We start from the raw sequence: 18725 nt of genomic DNA on the forward strand, positions 1-18725 counted from the left end.
AACTCCAATCATAAAGAAGGTGCTATCTAGTTTTCCTGAACAACACACAACTCTCTGATGTGGTTAATCAACACACAGAATACAGCAACAACTACAACAAGAAAGCATGTTTTTCCATACCATGTGGAACAAAGGTAGACATGTTGAGATGATCCAGGATGGCTTTACCCCCCTTATAGCGATCACCATCAGTTGGATATAGCAACCATGGATCATGTAGCCATCTTACCCAGTTTATATTTGGTTCTGTCAGACTGTGTTTGGGCACTATCTGTGTTATGTGATTCCACCACCCCCCCAGGAGATATAAATATTTATCTCAGAGAGGATGGTCACTCATAAAGAACCAAATAAATTAACAAGTTATCCCTCAAAACTTACTTAAGGAACTGTTCAATTTAATGGGTTGATTTATAGAAGTGCAGCTGAGGGGTTATTTATCAGCTTTGTTACTGAGGAATACACCACAGCACAGGTGACAAGAAAGCTCTAAATCTAAAGCTCCCATCACAATTTACAGACAGATAAGTTGATTAGAGAATCTATTCTCACCAGCAGCCATTAACTAATTAAGTATCCTTTTGGAAGGAACCCTTCCAATCTTACTTCATGAACTTCATGAGTTTTGTTTCCTTCCTGTGTCTTATAACCCTAAATATTCCCAGATGTACTGTTTCAATCCAGGGGTAATAACTACATAAAACTTGAAGAATGTGAAAATGAAATGCATATATGACAATAAAATGCCTTTCATATTTTAATACCATTTAGGAGGTTAGGCATTGCTCATTGCTAGTTAAGTAAGACTCAATAATGAATAGGTTTCTTGCAAGACTGTATAGGACAATAGCTATTTGTATGAATATAAATCCTGTTATTATCAATGTTTGTCATGTGACTTGAGTCAAATTAGTTAATCTCTCTGTGTCTTAGTTTGCCTAAGCTTACAATAAAATAAGGATTATAAACTGAGCATTAACATAATACTAAAAGATAAAAAATTTGTAAACACTCTTGAAGCAATGCTTGGTATATGGTGCTTAGTATGTATTAGGCAATATTAATTTATTATGTTTTATAATGTATAGTGAATATAGTAATAAGTCATAACTAATATGACCTATAACGACACTACATCAGAACAACTTCCCTTTAGTAGGTTCTTATGAGAGATCCCTTACTAGTATGTGTGTATATGTTTCTTACCCATTAGGCTTATTTTCATGAATGGGTCCCTCTCTCTTGTCTTGGTAATTACTTCAGACTAGGATGGCCTCGAATTCACAGAGATCCAGCTGTCTCTGCCTCCCAAGTACAGTACTTTTTAAGATTTCATTTTAATTATGTATGTGCATATCTGTGTCTGTGTGGGTATATGTATACAGCTGCCTACACAGAGAAGAGGCTGTAGATATCTTTGAAACTGGAGTTACAGGCAGTTGTATTCTATCTGACCTAGGAGCTAGGATCAAAACTTGGTTCCTCTGAAAAAGAAGTAAATTCTCTTAACTGTTGAGTCATTTCCCCAGTCCAAGTGCACACATACCAATATAAAAGTTGATCCAACATGGGACTGATCAAGACCCCCTGAATGTGGGTGTCAATGAGGAGGCTTAGGAAATCTATTGAGCCTTGGGTAGTAGACAGTATCCAACAATGAGAGATGCTCTCTCAGCCTGGACTCTTGGGGGAGGGTCTAGGCCCTGCCCTGGATGAAATGACAGACTATGGACACCCCCATGGAGGGCCTCACCCTCCCTGAAGAATTGAGGGGATATTGGAGGGGTTGGTGGGAGGGCACTGGAGGAGGGGATGGAAAGGGAGAGGGACCTGGAATTGACATGTGAAGTGGCCTTGTTTCTAATTTAAATTTAAATTTAAAAATAAAAAATAAAATATAAAAAAAACAAATAAAAAAAGTTGATCTGCTCCTTTCCCTGATGGACTACTAGCAGTTTCTTCAATGACATATTCCCTGAAAAGTTCTCATTGCTGCAGTAGATAACCTTCAACTCATCCTGTACAAAAGACTAATTAAATGAAATCATGGAAGTAGGAGGAACAGAAGGGTTTGAGTGAAATCGGAAGAATGTGGGTTAAATACTAGTAAAATTATATAAATGTTTGAAAATGTCAAATAAAAAAGGAAAGAAAAGGTTGATGTGAGTGTTAATTTACCTTAAATAATTATCCAATGGACTATTAAATAAATATCCAATTATCATTTGGACTATTTAGGCTTTATTTCAGAGGTTAGGCACCTGCATGTCATATAACAACCATAGGTCTTCCATGTATCCATAAGAGTTATAAGGAACTCAAAGCATATTTGTATTAAGGTTAAGAACTTAATGTTTATTAATCTTGGGCAAATTTTTTCAATGTCAATAATCAGCAATACATGCTTTAATTCCAAAAGTGGAAAACAAATGTTTGCTTTAACTGTTCTTGTTATTTTGTCAGAAACTATTTTGGGAATGTTGCTATGCCAGGCACATAGTAGATTTCAGTTCTGGCTCAGACCCTTTTAGTGTCAGCTCAGCTATTAGCATTTGTAGGTAATAAGTAATATAACCATAGCCTGAATTGGAAATTGTATTATGATAATTAGTCTGGCAAGTATTATATATCACTGTATGTAGCAAAATTCTGAAAGCAAACATCATGACTACTACATAGGCATATGCCATGATTGAGACCCTGCTGTCTTATATATTATTTTCTGCATTTGTCAGAAGCTTTGCAATGCCATTTTTTCCATAGTTTTCTCTGATAAATCTAAGGAATTTAAGAAAGCAAAAAAAAAAATGGAAGAAGAAGAAAGCAGATATCTGGCTGTTTACCAATATCATCTGCTTAGCTGTGTTTCTAGTTTGGCTGAGCAGCTGGCAATTAATGAATTGATAGGAAATGGTCACAAGGCAGTGGCATTAATATGTGAACATCTGGTATTAAAATTAGTCAACACTGGGTTTCTTGTGATTATTCGAATTTACTGAAATTCACTACTTACATCTTATTCTGTGTTCTTTAGAAAAACAAAGCTATTACTATCTTTTAGAACACGAGACGATACACTGGATCTGAAAAGAGGGTTGTTTGTTAGTTTATTTGTTTGGGTGAGTGGCAGAGTTCCAAGTCCACAACATAATTTAGAAGTCATGCATTTTCCACTGAATATGCATTCTGCCACTTGAGTCCATTTACATGCTATGAACAGATATTGATTCCCTTAATCTGTCATCCTCTTCCAGGATCACTCAGGAATAGTGAGAGGGCCCTTTATCCAAACATAGCATAGGTTCGACAGAGTGTGCACATTTAAAAATTTATCTAAATTATTTCTTAGTTGTAAATTATTTAGCCACCTGTGCAGGTAAAAGATTCTTATCTTTTTGTTTCATAAATTATTAGATACCTATACATATATACATATTCATAAGTTCAATCCTAGAATAGGGAAATTCACAATTACCAAATGGCACCTTTTTCTATTTCTCCCCAATAGAATCCTACCCTATTTTCTTCTAAGTTTGTGAAAAATGATGTGCCCATTTATGCAATTTATATAAAGGAGTGAATTTATGATTGTGAAACACATACTTAGTGTATGTATGAAGATCCATATAATATACTGATTTTATTACTTTAACTGTCAACTGTCTAGGTATGAAATTCTAACCTAGAATTAGTGCTAATCTAAATGAGCAGCAACAATGAACATCAAACATTTTACATCGCCTTCTTGGTTTTATTAGTAAGGTCTGTAAAGTTTCAAGCTGTTCTGTTTCTGTAGACCTGTAGTGACAATAGGGAAAGATCATGTCAACCACATATAAAATATCAGGACAATTGTAGAAATAAATATCTGGCATTCAGATAAACTTCCAAAAGCCACCCCCTAAGTAGTGAAATACCTTTAAATCCTTTAGGAACTCATTAATAGATTAACATTTGGAAAAGTTATTATGCTTCAAGTTTAACTCAAATTAAATAAAGTGAAAGGGAAAGTTATATGTTACAAAATTCCATTGAATGCTTTAAATAACTGATATAATTAAGTATCAGAATGAAAAGATCAAAAATGAGGTAGTTATCATTAAAAAGGAATGAAACATATATAACTTTTGGGTATACTACCACATTTCCAAAGAAGTAAAAGGGTGTATTGAGATGAAGTAAATGGTCTCCATGAAATAACACATATTTTAGTGCTAACAGGGTAAATTTTACAAATTTTACCTGTGCTGAACCCTGTAAAAATGAATCTTGTAAGAATTTCTCCTCTGTTTGAGTAATCAATATAATTTCAAACTATTTGATAGGATACATGTCTTCTTTGTCCATTTCTGATACGTCTCAAAATGATGAAATGGCATGTTATTTCTTACAATGATGCTTTCCTTTTATTTCTAACTATTGAACTATATACATTTTGTTATAATTAGAGTTATGGTTAAAGCTATGGTTAATTTTACTAATTGTAGGAAAAATAAGGTTTTAATTATGTGCTAATAAGCTGATTTCAGAAATTCTTCATTGCTGTTTTGAATCTAGACAATTCAGCAGTGCTTTTCAGGAGCTACAGCTGTTTTTGATGGGATGTGAATGAAATACATGAGGAGGAACAGGGTTGTAAAAGTCATAAATGACACATAAAATGAAGTCATCAATGAGTAAAAAATGATTAGAGTTTTAGATTTACAATCTTCTTTTTAAATGCCCTTATTGATTGGTCTCAAATACTGTTAACCCTATATTTGGAAAGTGGTAAGGACATTATCACTTGCATTCTCATTTGTAATAAAACAGATTAACTTGCTGTGAAATTTAAACTAGACTGAGACACAACAGTAGCCACCTAATGAACCAGAGCACATTGCAGTTAAGTATCTAAATAGATGCATACTGATTATGGGACTGAAAAATGGTTGTGTTCACTTGCAAAGAAGAAATTGTTCATAGAGCTATCATTATTTGGGGGAAATTAACCTTCTATTTCCAGAAAGATTTTTGAAGCACTCCTAACTGTAAGTTGATATATGATGCTGGACTTCTCTAAAGTTATTTGCGATCTAAAAAACCTGACTTCAGAATGCTTTAGGGAAATTTTTACTATCCTTTTTATAACTTTTATTAAATTTGTTCTTTAAAAATTCAAGTGTTTGTATAATGAATTCTAATTACTCTCAGACTATCCCTCTTATCTGACTCTCAGGTTGACAAGCCCCCTCCTCCCTAATTGTTCCTCACACATTCATATTATTTTATTATTATCCTTTTTGAGTCACTCAATTTACCCATGACCAACTGTTTAACTATGAGTTTAGAATTATACAGTGGAGCCTGGTGGGACATGTTGGACTAGTGAAAACTTTGGCCAGTTAGCTATGGATACTAATTAGCAAAGCAATACTTTTGTAGCTTGGTCTTCCATGATGAAAATGCAAATATTGACATTCTTTTTGTAAATTAATTTTTCTTTAAATTTACAACAATCTTATTTTACATACCAAACCCAGTTCCTTTTCCCTCCTGTTTTCCCATTCCCCCCCCACTGTCCCCTTATCCCATCCCCATCCACTCCTCAATGAGTGTGAGCCCTCCCATGGAAGATCATCAAAGTTTGTCACATTATGTAGGGAAGTATCTAGGCTGAGCAAGGTATCCCTCCATACGGAATGAGCTCCAAAAAGCCAGTTCATGCACTAGGGATAAATTTCGGTTCCACTGCTAGAGGCCCCATAAATTGCCCAGCCCATACAACTTTCAACCACATTCAGAGGGCTTAGTTTTATCTTATACAGGTTTCTAAGCTGTGATTCCAGAGTCAGTGAGCTTTCATTAGCTCAGGTAAGCTGTTTCTGTGGGTTTTCCCATCATGGTCTTGACCCCTTTGCTCATATTGTTGCTCCTCCATCTCTTATACTGGAGCTTGGCCCAGTCTTAGCTCTGGATCTCTGCATTTGATTCCATCAGTTACTGGATGAAGGTTCTACGATGATAATTAAGTCATCAACCTGATATCATGGGAAGGCCAATTCAGGCACACTCTGCACTATTGCTTAGATTCTTAGCTGGGGTGGATTCCTGGAATTTTCACTAGTGCCAGGTTTCTCACTAGCCCCTTAATGGCTCTCTCTATCAAGGTGTCTCTTTCCTGGCTCTCCCTCTCTGTCCTTACCCCAACTGTACCATCTTCTTCCCCCTTGTTCTCCTTCCCTGACCTGCTTCCCTCACCCTTCCCTTCCACCATCCCCCTCTAGCCATTTTCCACGATTTACTCAGGAGATCTTATCTATTGCCACTTTCCAGGGGAATCCATGTGTCTCTCTCTTATGGTTTTCCTTGTTACCTAATTTCGCTGGAGTTTTAGACTGTAGGCTGATTATCCTTTGCTTTATGCCTAATATCCACTTATGAATGAGTACATACCGTGTTTGTCTTTCAGGGACTGGGTTACTTCACTCAGGTTTTTTTCTCTTTCCATGCATTTACCTGAAAATTTCATGATGCCATTATTTTATAACACTGAGTATCACTCCATTGTGTAAATCAATATACCACATTTTCTTTGTCCTTTCTCAGTTGAGGGGCATCAAGGATGCTTCCAAGTTCAAGCTGTTGTGCAGAAAGCTGATATAAATACAGCTGAGCAAATCTCCTTGTGGTTTGAGTGTGCATCCTTTGGGTATATGCCCCAGAGTTGTATTGCTAGATCTTGAGATAGATTGATTTACAATTTTCTGAGAAACCACCTTACTGATTTCCAAAGTGGCTATATACATTTGCATACCCCCAGCAATGGAGGAGTGTTCCCCTTACTGCACATCCTGTCCAGCATAAGTTATCATCCATGTTATTCACCTTAGCTATTCTGACAGGTGTAAGATGTTATCTCAGAGCTGTTTTGATTTGCATTTCCCTGAAAATTAAGATAGTTGAACATTTCTTTAAACATCTTTCAGCCATTCAAGATTCCTCTGTGGAGAACTCTATTTATGTGTGTAAGCCATTTTTAAACTGAATTATTCGGTATTTTGATGTCTATTTTCTTGAGATCTTAGTATATTTTGGAAATTAGCCTTCTGTCTGCTGTGTGGTATGTAAAGATTTTTTACCACTCTATAGGCTGTTGGTTTGCCTTATTGACGCCATTGGTCTACCTGTCTCTTTTTGTGCCAATACCAAGCTGCATCCATTGATATATCTCTGTAGTAGAGCTTGAAGTCAGGGATGGTGATGCCTTCTGAAGTTCCCTTTATTGTACAGGACTATTTGGATATCCTGGATTTTTTTCCCTATAAAGTTGAGCATTGTTCTTCCAAGGTCTGTGAATAATTGTGCTGGGATTTTGATGGAGATTGCATTGAATCTATAGATTGCTTTTGGCAAGATTTCCATTTTTACTGTGTTGATCCTACCTATCCAAGAGCATTGGAGATCTTTCCATTTTCTGATATCTTCTTTATTTCTTTCTTTAATGGCTTAAAGTTCTTGTCATATAGGTCTTTCACTTGTTTGGTTAGCATTAACTCAAGATATTTTATGTTGTTTGTTTCTATTATAAAGGGTGATGTTTCTCTGATTTCTTTCTCAGCCCATTTATCATCTATATATAGTAAGACTACTGATTTTTTTGAGATAATCTTGTATCCTGTCACTTTTTTGAAGGTGTTGGTCAGCTGTAGGTGTTCCATGGTGGAATTTTCTGGTCACTTATGTAAACTGTAATATCATCTACAAGTAGTGAAAATTTGACTTCTTTCTTTCCAATTCATATCCCCTTAATCTCCTTTTGTTGTCTTATTGCTCTAGCTAGAACTTCAAGTACAATATTGAAGAGATATGGAGAGAGTGAACAACCTTGTCTTGTTCCTGGTTTTAGAAGAAAAACATTGAGTTTCTCTCCATTAATTTGATGTTGAGAGGGAAGGAGACCATGGGGGATCAGGAAGGTTGAATTGGGGGAAGAACACAAGAGATCAAAGAAAGAGATACCTTAATACAGGGAACCATTATGGGCTTAAAGAGAAACCTGGCACTAGGGAAATCTCCAGGGATCTACAATGAAGATGCCAAATAAGAATCTAGGCAATAGTGGAGAGACCACCTTAAATATCCTTCCCCTATACTGAGATTGATGACTACCTTAATGCCACCATATAGTATAGCCTTCATCTAGTAGCTGATTGAAGCAGAAGCAGTGATTCACAGCTAAGCACTGAGCCAAACTCCTGGAATTCAGTTGCAGAGAGGGAGGAGTGATGAGCAAAGGGGTCAAGTCCATGCTGGGGAAACCCACAGAAACAGCTGACCTAAGCAAGAGGAGCCCAGGGACCCCACTCTGGAAACTAGGGAACCAGCATAAGACTTTAGCAGGCCCAGTGAACTTGGGTGTCAGTTGGGGGTCTTGGGCAGTCTATGAAGCCGCTGGCATTGTAATCAGTATTTGTCCCTAGTGCATGAATGGGCCTTGGGAGCCCATTCCCTATGGAGGGATACTCTTTCAGCCTAGTTACACAGGTGTGGGGGGGAGAGCCTAGGTCATGCCTCAAAGTATGTAATGGACTTGGTTGACTCCCCATGGGAGGCCTCACTCTGTCTGAGGGGTGAATGGGGTTGGTGGGAATGTTGGGAGAGTCAGAAGAGGGCAAGGAGGGAGAACTGGGATTGGTATGTAAGATAAAAAAGATCGTTTTATAAAATAATAAATAAAGAATGGAAAGAGCCACAAGCACTAGTGAGGATAATGTGAAAGGAAAACCCTTATATTCTGTGGGTTTGAATAAAATCGACCTCAACCACTAGAGATAATCTAGAATTATCTCTGACAAACTGAATAAAATTGATGACTCAATACCCTACAACAGAGACATTTACTCATCATATCTAATGCTATTCTGTTCATAATAGTTAGGAAATGAAGTCAGCCTAGATGTCCATCAACAAATGAACAAATAAGAGAAAAGTGGTACACTTACAGAGCAGAATATTACTCACCTACAAAGAAAAGTAAAATCAGGAATTTGCAGGTAAAGGGACAGAAAGGAAAATACATTGAGTAAGGTAACACATTTCCATAAAGACAGGTATTTCATGTTTTGTCTCATAACTGGATCCTAACTTCAAATTTTCTATGTGTAACATTCAGATAAGTGGATTTCAGGAAACTAGAAAGAAGCTATTGGAAGGAGATGTGTTAAGGGGAAGGCAATAGTAGATCATTGGATTTCTTTTCATTTTACATTCCAACCAAAGTTATCCCTCCCTCATTATGAGTTATAATGTTTACAAAGCACTGGAAAAGGTTAATATCATTGTCAGTTGGATTATCCTGTTTTTTCAAGTCATCAACAATTTTAATCATTGAAAACACTCCACTCGTATTATAGTAGGATAATAATGTAATAATGGTGTGTGTTTCCTTATATAACTACACACTGTTGTAGGTTATTCAGTTATAATTTTCACAGTAGTTGCTAAACTCTTATTTTCCATTTTTAGGAGATCAATGAAAATAGACATAATTATGTATTTTCATTCTTAGAGTTGGAAGAGTATCACTGAATTATTTGCATTTTCTGGCCTAAGACTATTAATATTAAAATACACTAAAATCAAGAATTTGGTCTCACATACAGAATTAATATTTTTTTCATTTTATTTATATTTACACTTATAGATGTTTCTCCTGCATGTATGTCTGTCTGCATATGATGTGTGTGCCTGGTGTCTATGGAAGCCCAAAGAGAGTGTCAGACTCCCTGTGACTAGCATTACAGACAGTCAGGAGCCATAATGTGGGTGTTAGATTGAGCCCAACATCCACAGAATGAACTGCATGTGCTCTTAATTACTCAGTCACCTCTTAATCCTCACATAGGAAATTATCTTCACTGATGTGTGTTTGTGTGAACAAGTGTATGTTCATACATTCCTGCTATGTGGAAACCATATATTACCAAATATTCCAGGCCGGGTTGGATTTTTGATGTATGAACTTCCATGCTTTCCCATGTTGGAAGGATCTGTTGGTTAAGGGCTCCATAAATCTTGCTGACCTTGCTCATACATCCCTCTAAACCACAAAAGTGCTGTTTTTGTAAATCTTTCTATTTGTTTTGCTTTACACATTTCTTTGAATTGTGCTTTACTTGCACTGCTAAAACTAGATTTCAGTGTTTATTACACATTTTAGAATCTCATTGTTTTAAGCCTTGGAAATTAAAGTATTGAAAATGTACTATCTATAGTATCTGTATTTAGTGGGAATAACATAACTGGTATACTGTCTACAACTCATTTCAGTAAAATTATTTAATGTTACCTAAATTCTAAGTAATAATTAAAAATGCAACTTTAAAATTGCAATGGTACAAAGATAACTGTATTAGTATTTGGCCTAGTTTGCTTTTATTTCTGTGAGAAAAAAACTTACTCAAAAGCATTTGGGGGGTGCGGTATATTTTCTTAATCATTAATCAAGAAAATGCCCCACAGATGTGCTTACAGGCGAATCTCATGATTGTAATTCCTCAACTGAGGTTTTGTATTCTCTTGTGACTATGAATTGTGTCAAGTTGACAAAACACTATCCAGGACAGGGTTCTAGTACTACTATAACTAATTACCAGAAATTCGTTGCCTTTAAACAATGCAAATCTGTTGTGTTATAATTCTGTAGGTCAAAAATGAGAAGTTTAATGAGGCCAAAAATAAGGTGCTAGCAAACCTATATTCCATTATCTAGGTCCAAAAGTGACTGTGTTTCTTCATCTTTTTAAGTTTCTAGGAGCCATTTTGTTTCTTTTTTTAGTTTATTTTTTTATTTATTTATTTTTCAGTTTAAATTTAGATAAGAAACAAGGTTGCTTCACAAGTCAGTTCCAGGGCCCTCTCCCTTTCCCTCCCCTCCACCATTGCCCTTCCCCCAACCCCCCATTATCCCCTCATTTCCCCAGGGAGGGTGAGGCCCTCCATGGGGGTGTCCATAGTCTGTCATTTCATATAGGGCAGGGCCTAGACCCTTCCCCAAGAGTTCAGGGTGAGAGTGCACCTCACCATTTTGTTTCTTGACTCATGGCCTGTCTTAACTCCAATGTCTACAGTATCGCATCATTTTAATACTTTTTAAATCTTGTGCATTTTAGGAAACCTTGCAATACAAAAGGACTCAATAAAACTAATATGATAAGCACATCATAATACTCTCAATCACATCTGCATAGTCTCGTTGGCTATGTAATATATAATATATAATGTATGTTCAGACTCCTGGCAACTGAGATACCCCTCTCCCATGCATTAAGACTGAGCATGGCATACCACCATATGGAATGGGTTCCAACAAGCTAGCTCATGTACCACGTTTGTATCATGGGATGGACTCCCATACCAGGAAAGTGGCATCATTTTGCTTGCTGAAATGACAGATATTGTAAAATGTTAACTACTACTAATGAAGTAATAACTTTTATTTATCTATTCATTATCTTAATTTAAAGTTTTTCTTTGGGGGATTTATAAATTTTGAGGTTGTCATGCAATGTCAATATGAAAATATACAAACACAGACTTGATAAAACAATTCTTAACATTATGAAGATTGGGATGTTAATGTTGTGATTGTAGAAAATTAGACATAGTATTTCGTGTAAGGAATTAATTATGGTTGAAATACTTTATAGAGTATTCACTGTATCTGCATGTATATTGGTGTGTCATATTTATTCCATGTGTATATAAGGACTACAATTTAGTTTTTGTATTGATCATATTAACTTAGTGTTAAGATTGAAATGTACTCCAAAACAATACAGAGAAACCCTGTCTTGAAAAAAACAAAAAAAGATTGAAATGTAAATATAAAATTCATAAGCATATTGAATAGCTTCAGTGTTCTATAGAAATTTTATAGTGATGAATACTAAATGTCATACCAGATACTATGAAAACATAAGATATTTAATTTTTATTAAAATTCTTTATTTAAGATATAAAATCGAAGCAACACTAAGGAATTGATAGTAGTATAAATTTTGTCAGTTTGTAAAACATAGTATTGTATCTTATGATTTTTAGATTTTGTTGATAGAATTAAGCATATGTGAACTATACATTCTGATACTTTGAAGTATATAGTTTACTAACATTCCCACATACAGAAAAACTAACCATGGTATATTAGATATACCATTTAACACCTTTTCTAGAGTTCTTAGGGATCTTTAATTGCAAAATAATTCTGCTTTTCAGACCCCGGAATGATTTTTTTCAATCTAGACATTTTTAATAAAAAAATAACCACCATACCACACTTATATTTATAATGATTTATGAATTCTTTCTCAATTCTCTCTCCCCAACCATACATGTACTCATTTGGAGACCAAATTTTAACATTCTGTTACATGTGTTTCTCACCTGCTGTTTACTTTTCTATATTTTTTTCTTTTTTTATCTAGAAGCAATCATTTCACATATCACTCCCCCCCATTCCCTCTCCCTACCATCCTCCCATGCTCCCTACCAACTTCCCCAACCCACCCCCCACCCGCTCCGCAAAGAAAGTGATGCCTTCCATGGGGTATCACCAAAGTCTGTCACATCATTTGGGGGTGGGCCTAGGCCCTCTTCCATGTATCTGGGCTGAAATAGTATGTCTGCATAGTGGATGGGCTCCAGAAGTCCATGTGTGCACTATGGATAAATATTGGTTCCACTGTTACAAGTCCTATAAACTGCCCAGGCCTTCTAACTGGCACCCACATTCAAAGGGTTTGGTTCAGTCCAATGCTGGTTCCCCAGCTTTACAACTAGGGTCCCTGTGCACTTACTAGGTCAGCTCAGCAGGTTCTGTAGATTTCTCTGGCAAGGTCTTGACTCCTTTGCTTACCCCTCCTCCCTCTCTACAACTTGATTCCAGGAGTATGGCTCAGTGTTTAGCTGTGGGTATCTGCTTCTGCTTCCATCTGCTACTTGATGAAGGCTCTAAGATAGCAATTAAGGTAGTCATCAATCTCATTATAAGGAATGGGCATCAAAGGTCGCCTCTCCTCTACTGCCTAGATTGTTAGTTGGGGTCATCTTTGTGGATCTCTGAACATATCTCTTTAAACCTGTAGTGCCCTCTATTAAGGTATCTATGTTCTTGCTCTCCTCTATTTCTCCCCAATCTCTGTCTTCTGATCCCTCATGTTCTCCTCGCCCCTCCTCTTCTCCCTTTTTGTTTTCCTACCTCTTTCCCATTTCCCCATGTGCTTTCTCTCAGGGTCCTCCTTCTTTCCTCGTTTCTCAGGAGATGTGGATTGTAGGTTGTCAGTCCTTTGCTGCATGCCTAAAATGCATATATGAATCCGTACATACCATGCTTTTCTTTCTGTGACTCAGTTACCTCACTCAGGATGGTTTCTTTCAGTACCATCAATTTGCCTGCGAAATTCAAAATTTCATTGTTTTTTTTTCCACTGAGTAGTGCTCCATTGTGTAAATGTACCACATTTTCTCCATCCATTCTTCTGATGATTTTTCTGATGTGTTCTTGGATTCGATTTGCTAGTTATTTTTTTATTTCAAGCTTGCTTCACATGTCAATCCCAGATCCATCTCCATTCCCTGCTCTCCAGTCCCCCCACCAACTCCCCCAGGCCCCCACCCAGTCCCTACTCCATTCCCCAGGGACGGTGAGACCATCCATGGGGCACCTCCAGAGTCTGTCATTTCATCCAGGGAAGGTCCCAGGTCCTTCCCCAAGAGATCAGGCTGAGACAGCATCCCTCACTGTGGGAGGGGCACCCAAAGTCCATCTGTACGCCTGGGACGAGCACCAATCCACCGCCCAAGGTCCCACAGATTGTCCAGGCCTCCTCGCTGATACCCACATTCAGGGTGTCTGGATCAGTCCCATACTGGTCTCCCAGCCATCAGACGGGTGTTCAAGAGCTCCCCCTTGTTCAGGTCAGCTGTTTCTGTGGGATTCACCAGCCCGGTCTTGACCCCTTTGCTCATCATTCCGCCCTCTCTGTCACTGGGTTCCAGGAGTTCAGTTCAATGTTTAGCTGTGGGTGTCTGCCTCTGCTTCCATCAGTCACTGGATGAAGGTTTTAGGATGGCATATAAGGAAGATAATAAACTCATTATCAGGGATGGACATTACGGACACTGTTGCTTAGTTTGCCAGTTGGTGTCATCCTTGTAGATCTCTGGAAATCTCACTAGTGCCAGGTTTCTCCCAAAACCTATAATGACTCCCTCTATTATGCTACCTCTCATCTTGTTCTCTGTTCTTCCCCTGACTTAATCTTCCTGCTTCTCCATGTCCTCCTTTCCCCTCCTCCTCTCCCTCTCCCTTCTTCCAGGCTCTCCCTCCCATCCCCCCATGTTCCCAGTCTGCTCAGGAGGTCTTGGCTCATTCCCATTATCTGGGGTACCATGCATTTCTCTCTTAGGGTTCTACTTGTTTCCCAGACTCTCTGACTGTGGGATTGTGAGCTGGTACTCTCCTGAGCCATGTCTAAAACCCATATATGAGTGAGTACATACCATGTTTCTCTTTTTGTGACTGGGTTACCTCACTCAGGATGGTTTCTTCTAGTGCCATTCATTTGCCAGCAAATTTCAAGATTCCATTGTTTTTTTTCCTCTGAATAGTACTCCAATGAGTAAAATGCCACATTTTCTCTATCCACTCTTCAGTTGAGGGGGATCTAGGTTGCTTCCAGGTTCTGGCTATTACAAATAATGTTGCTATGAACACAGTGGAACATATGTCCTTGTTGTATGAATGAATGTGCATCTTTTGGGTATATGCCGAAGAGTGGAATTGCTGGGTCTTGCGGTAGATTAATTCCCATTTTCCTGAGGAATCTCCATACTTATTTCCAAAGTGTCTGTACGAGTTGGCACTCCCACCAGCAGTGGAGGAGTGTTCCCCTCTCTCCACTTTCTCTCCAGCACAAATTGTCATTGGAGTTTTTGATTTTAGCCATTCTGATAGGAGTGAGATGTTATCTCAGAGTTGTTTTGATTTGCATTTCCCTAATGGAGACTAGCTTCTTGAGTTTTTTGTACATTTTGGAGATTGGTCCTCTGTCAGATGTGGGGTTAGTGAATATATTTTCCCACTCTGTGGGCTGCCTTTTTGTCTTCTTGACTGTGTCCTTTGCTTTGCAGAAGCTTCTCTATCATTTATTTCTAACTACATGGCATTATTTACTCAAATATTTTTAAGTATTTAACTCCATGTTGTGTACTGTGTATACTTTCAGGATAAGTGAGAGGTGAATAGTTCCAATGCTGTTGCCAAAACCATCTGGATGATTTCATTGCATATGTGAATTATTTTGTGCTTCATTTTGTGTCAGGAGCGGATCCCAGAAAGTCCTTCTCCTGCTCCCTCTCTGGAAGAGAATCATCGCCCTGGCAGCCAGACCTCTTCCCACCCAAGCAGCAGTGTGTCTAGCTCTCCATCCCAGATGGATCATCATTCAGAAAGAATGGGTGAGTGTTTGCCCTGAAGAAAGTAATCAGGAGGTAGTCTTTCTGGCAATTCCATATCCCACTTGGGACAAAAGGAAAATCCTGGAGGAGCTGATACCTCTTTCATATAAATGGCTTTGAAGTAATCATGGTTTTTGAAGTAATACAGGAAACAGTGGAAAGTGTCAGAAGTTTTCCCTGCAAGGCTTTCCTTTACTGTATCACTCAGTTTCATGGAACTGATTGATAACTATGAAATTTTTTTTGTTACAGTGTAAGTCTTAGATGAATATTTTGATATGTACCATCTACTATTATACATTATATATATATATAACAGGATCAACCTCTCTGGAATATTTGAGATAAATTATCCTTCGGATAGTCATTTAAAAGCAAATCAATATACACTATGCCTCAATGTAGAAAAATGATTTTCTTCACATTTTTTTATTCCTAAGGTTTCTAACGTAGAAATTGGTGGTGATAGAACCTATAAAACACTTGAATTTGTTCATAGAAATTTATAATAGTTATCTTCAAGTTTTTGGGTTGACCACTTAAGCATTGCTAGTTCCTTTATCTATAGTATGGAAGTACTTACTTCCATGCTTGTTACAATGAATTAATGTGAGATCATGTAACCTTGACTCTCTGTGAAAAGAAAACACTTTATAAAGAAAAAGTACTAAGAAAATATGAGGAGATCAATATATTTTTGCTTTTTTATTACTTTGCTTAACATTTTATTCTTTATGCTCTTACACATCTCTACAGAAATTGTCAGGAACATTCGGCTGTAATAAATTCTCAGTATAAAATAATTATGGGTTATTTTTGCTTGGTAAAATATTCATAACTTTTATATCTACATAACCCTATATCCTATGTGTATATTTTCTTTTAAGAAAATGATTTTTGCTTCTTTGTCAGAAAACTACCTTTGGCAATACATCGTATCTTATAGACTTTTACAGCTCATAGTAGTGCTTGTTTTAGGCTCTCGCAAACAATTGGATTTTGAAGGAGTAGGAATTTAGGTGCTTAGGATATGTGTTATATTTTGAATTTGTGTTGTGGAAGAACAAAGACAATTTCTCCTTTGTGGAAATTCTTCCAAGTATATGTGTATCAGTGTTACATATTGGGTATATCTCTAGTTTCATATTTAGTTCAGTGATTCTTAAACCATTATCTATGTTATAATCACCTGTGGAGTTTTTTCAGTACAGTATGAATTTAACTCATTTGATCTATAACATAGCTCAAGAAACATGTTTTGATTTTCAATATCTCCTTGGGAGATCCTAATGCCCAGTGAGGTTAAATAAATGATGAATAACATCTTGAGGCTCCTGGTGTTTGGTGACCAATTTTGATTCCAGAAAGAGGTGGTTAATCTTTCCTATAATTTATAGACACAGTCTACCTAGTTGTTACAAACTTGAGTAAAAATTATTACTAGAAATCTAAGCAATACAAGAAGCTATCAGTGAACAATATTACTGAATCAAGAAACTAAATCATATATTATTCTGTTGGGAAATTTTTGTATTAGACTATTAAAAGAAAATAGGGTGTATCTGTATTCATATAATTTGAATCTATCTATGCAGGACAGAGAGAATCAATTATTGAGTGCTGGATAATGTTTGGACATACAGGGAAACATACTTGCTGAATGATAAGGCAAAAGAGAATGGGTAACTTATACTTAAAAGTAAAATAAAATATTCCATAGGTAGTGTAATATCTTAGAAAAATTATCGACAAATAGTGTACATGTAATTCCACTGACAGTGATTGTTCACTATATGTATATTTCATAGCTGTCCAAGAATGATAGAAATGTTATCTACACCTGAATGGAAAGGTTTAATAGATTTCACCTGTAAAGGGTCTGTATCTTATTTATAGAGCTGTAATGCTTCAACGAAATATGAGTACAGAGAATGGAATGATAAACTGCAAATTAGTACATTTTGCTTCCTCGAGTATAAATGGTTTGTAAAGATTCACAATAAGTGCCAAAATTATATTCTACTGTCAATTATATATATATATATATATATATCTGGAAACTTACCACAGTAAGTTAAAGGTGAAATTATTTTATTAAGAAATAAATTCTCTTCTGTCACATTTAAGAAAATTATTTTTATGTAACTAAATATTAATTTGTGTGTCATTTTAAAAGAAGAAATATGTACCAATAGTGCTAGTACTGAATGTGAATGATACTTTAAAAATCACAGTCATCTCTCGTATTTTCTAAGTACATGGCTATCATAACACACCTTTCTTATGTTACAGAAGTATCTACAATAAGCATAAATTGTTGAATTATTTTAGCTATTTATGTGCTTCTATGAATTTCTTTGGGTATTTTGCATGAAAGTATACCCAGTTCCCTTTTTCATTTTTAGTTATGATGCCCAACAATAGAGAAGAACTTATTGTTGACCAAGATAATGGACAGACCATAAATAAATTCCAAAGGGATAATAAAGGTAAAATGATTTTGGCTTATTTGATGTATGTATGAAGATCAAACACTAAGTACTACCGTGTTGTGTATATTATCCAAGTCAGGTTAGATTAATAGAGGCTTTGGATAAATTCTTTTGGTTGTGATAATATTCTGTTCAGCTTTTTGTTTGGTGTTATAAATTTGAAATAACTCCTAAAATTGTTAATGCGTATGGTTGAAAAGTTTCACTCTATTCAGGTTTATTATGCCTTCTGAAGAGATCCAATGCATTATGCGTATAGTTTATTAAATATTGCTACATTACCTACCATTTAAAATTTATATTCCAACGATTGCTGTTGCCATGGCAAAATGTTTTTCTTTTACTTCCATAAAATATCCTAAAGACATAATGCAAATTCTAAAACCATGTCCTATTCTTAAGATACATGAAATTTGGACATTTGAAATGGAGTCTTACTAAGATAATCCTATTGAGTACTTATTTGGAGTACAGACAAATATGGCCTCAACCTGAATTATGATCTGCTGATGCATATAACTTAAATATGTCTTTGTAGAGATAGGGAGTAGAACAATTTTAAGTGATTCTCCCATGAACTAAAAACTAAGACATAAAAATACAGGAGAATATATAATCATTTGTTATAAGATACCCTTTATTGCTGCCACACTGAGCTGGATAGTAGCTTGCACTTTTACAGAAGCCCACTAAATGACCTGTTTTTACTTTGTAGAAGGATATATTTTTGTC

At 36.3% G+C, this 18725-nt stretch overlaps 1 protein-coding gene across 1 annotated transcript in view; it reads left to right on the top strand.

Moving 5' to 3' along the window:
- Dach2 (dachshund family transcription factor 2) overlaps positions 1-18725 on the top strand; it is a 178430-nt gene that overhangs the window by 84183 nt on the left and 75522 nt on the right. The window contains exons 4-5 of the mRNA XM_021234648.2: positions 15366-15501; positions 17907-17990. Of these exons, the coding sequence (XP_021090307.1) occupies positions 15366-15501; positions 17907-17990 (220 nt within the window). The remainder of the gene's footprint in view (positions 1-15365; positions 15502-17906; positions 17991-18725) is intronic.

Source organism: Mesocricetus auratus, unplaced genomic scaffold (assembly GCF_017639785.1).
Source record: "Mesocricetus auratus isolate SY011 unplaced genomic scaffold, BCM_Maur_2.0 Super-Scaffold_100003, whole genome shotgun sequence".
Taxonomy (NCBI): Eukaryota; Metazoa; Chordata; class Mammalia; order Rodentia; family Cricetidae; genus Mesocricetus; species Mesocricetus auratus.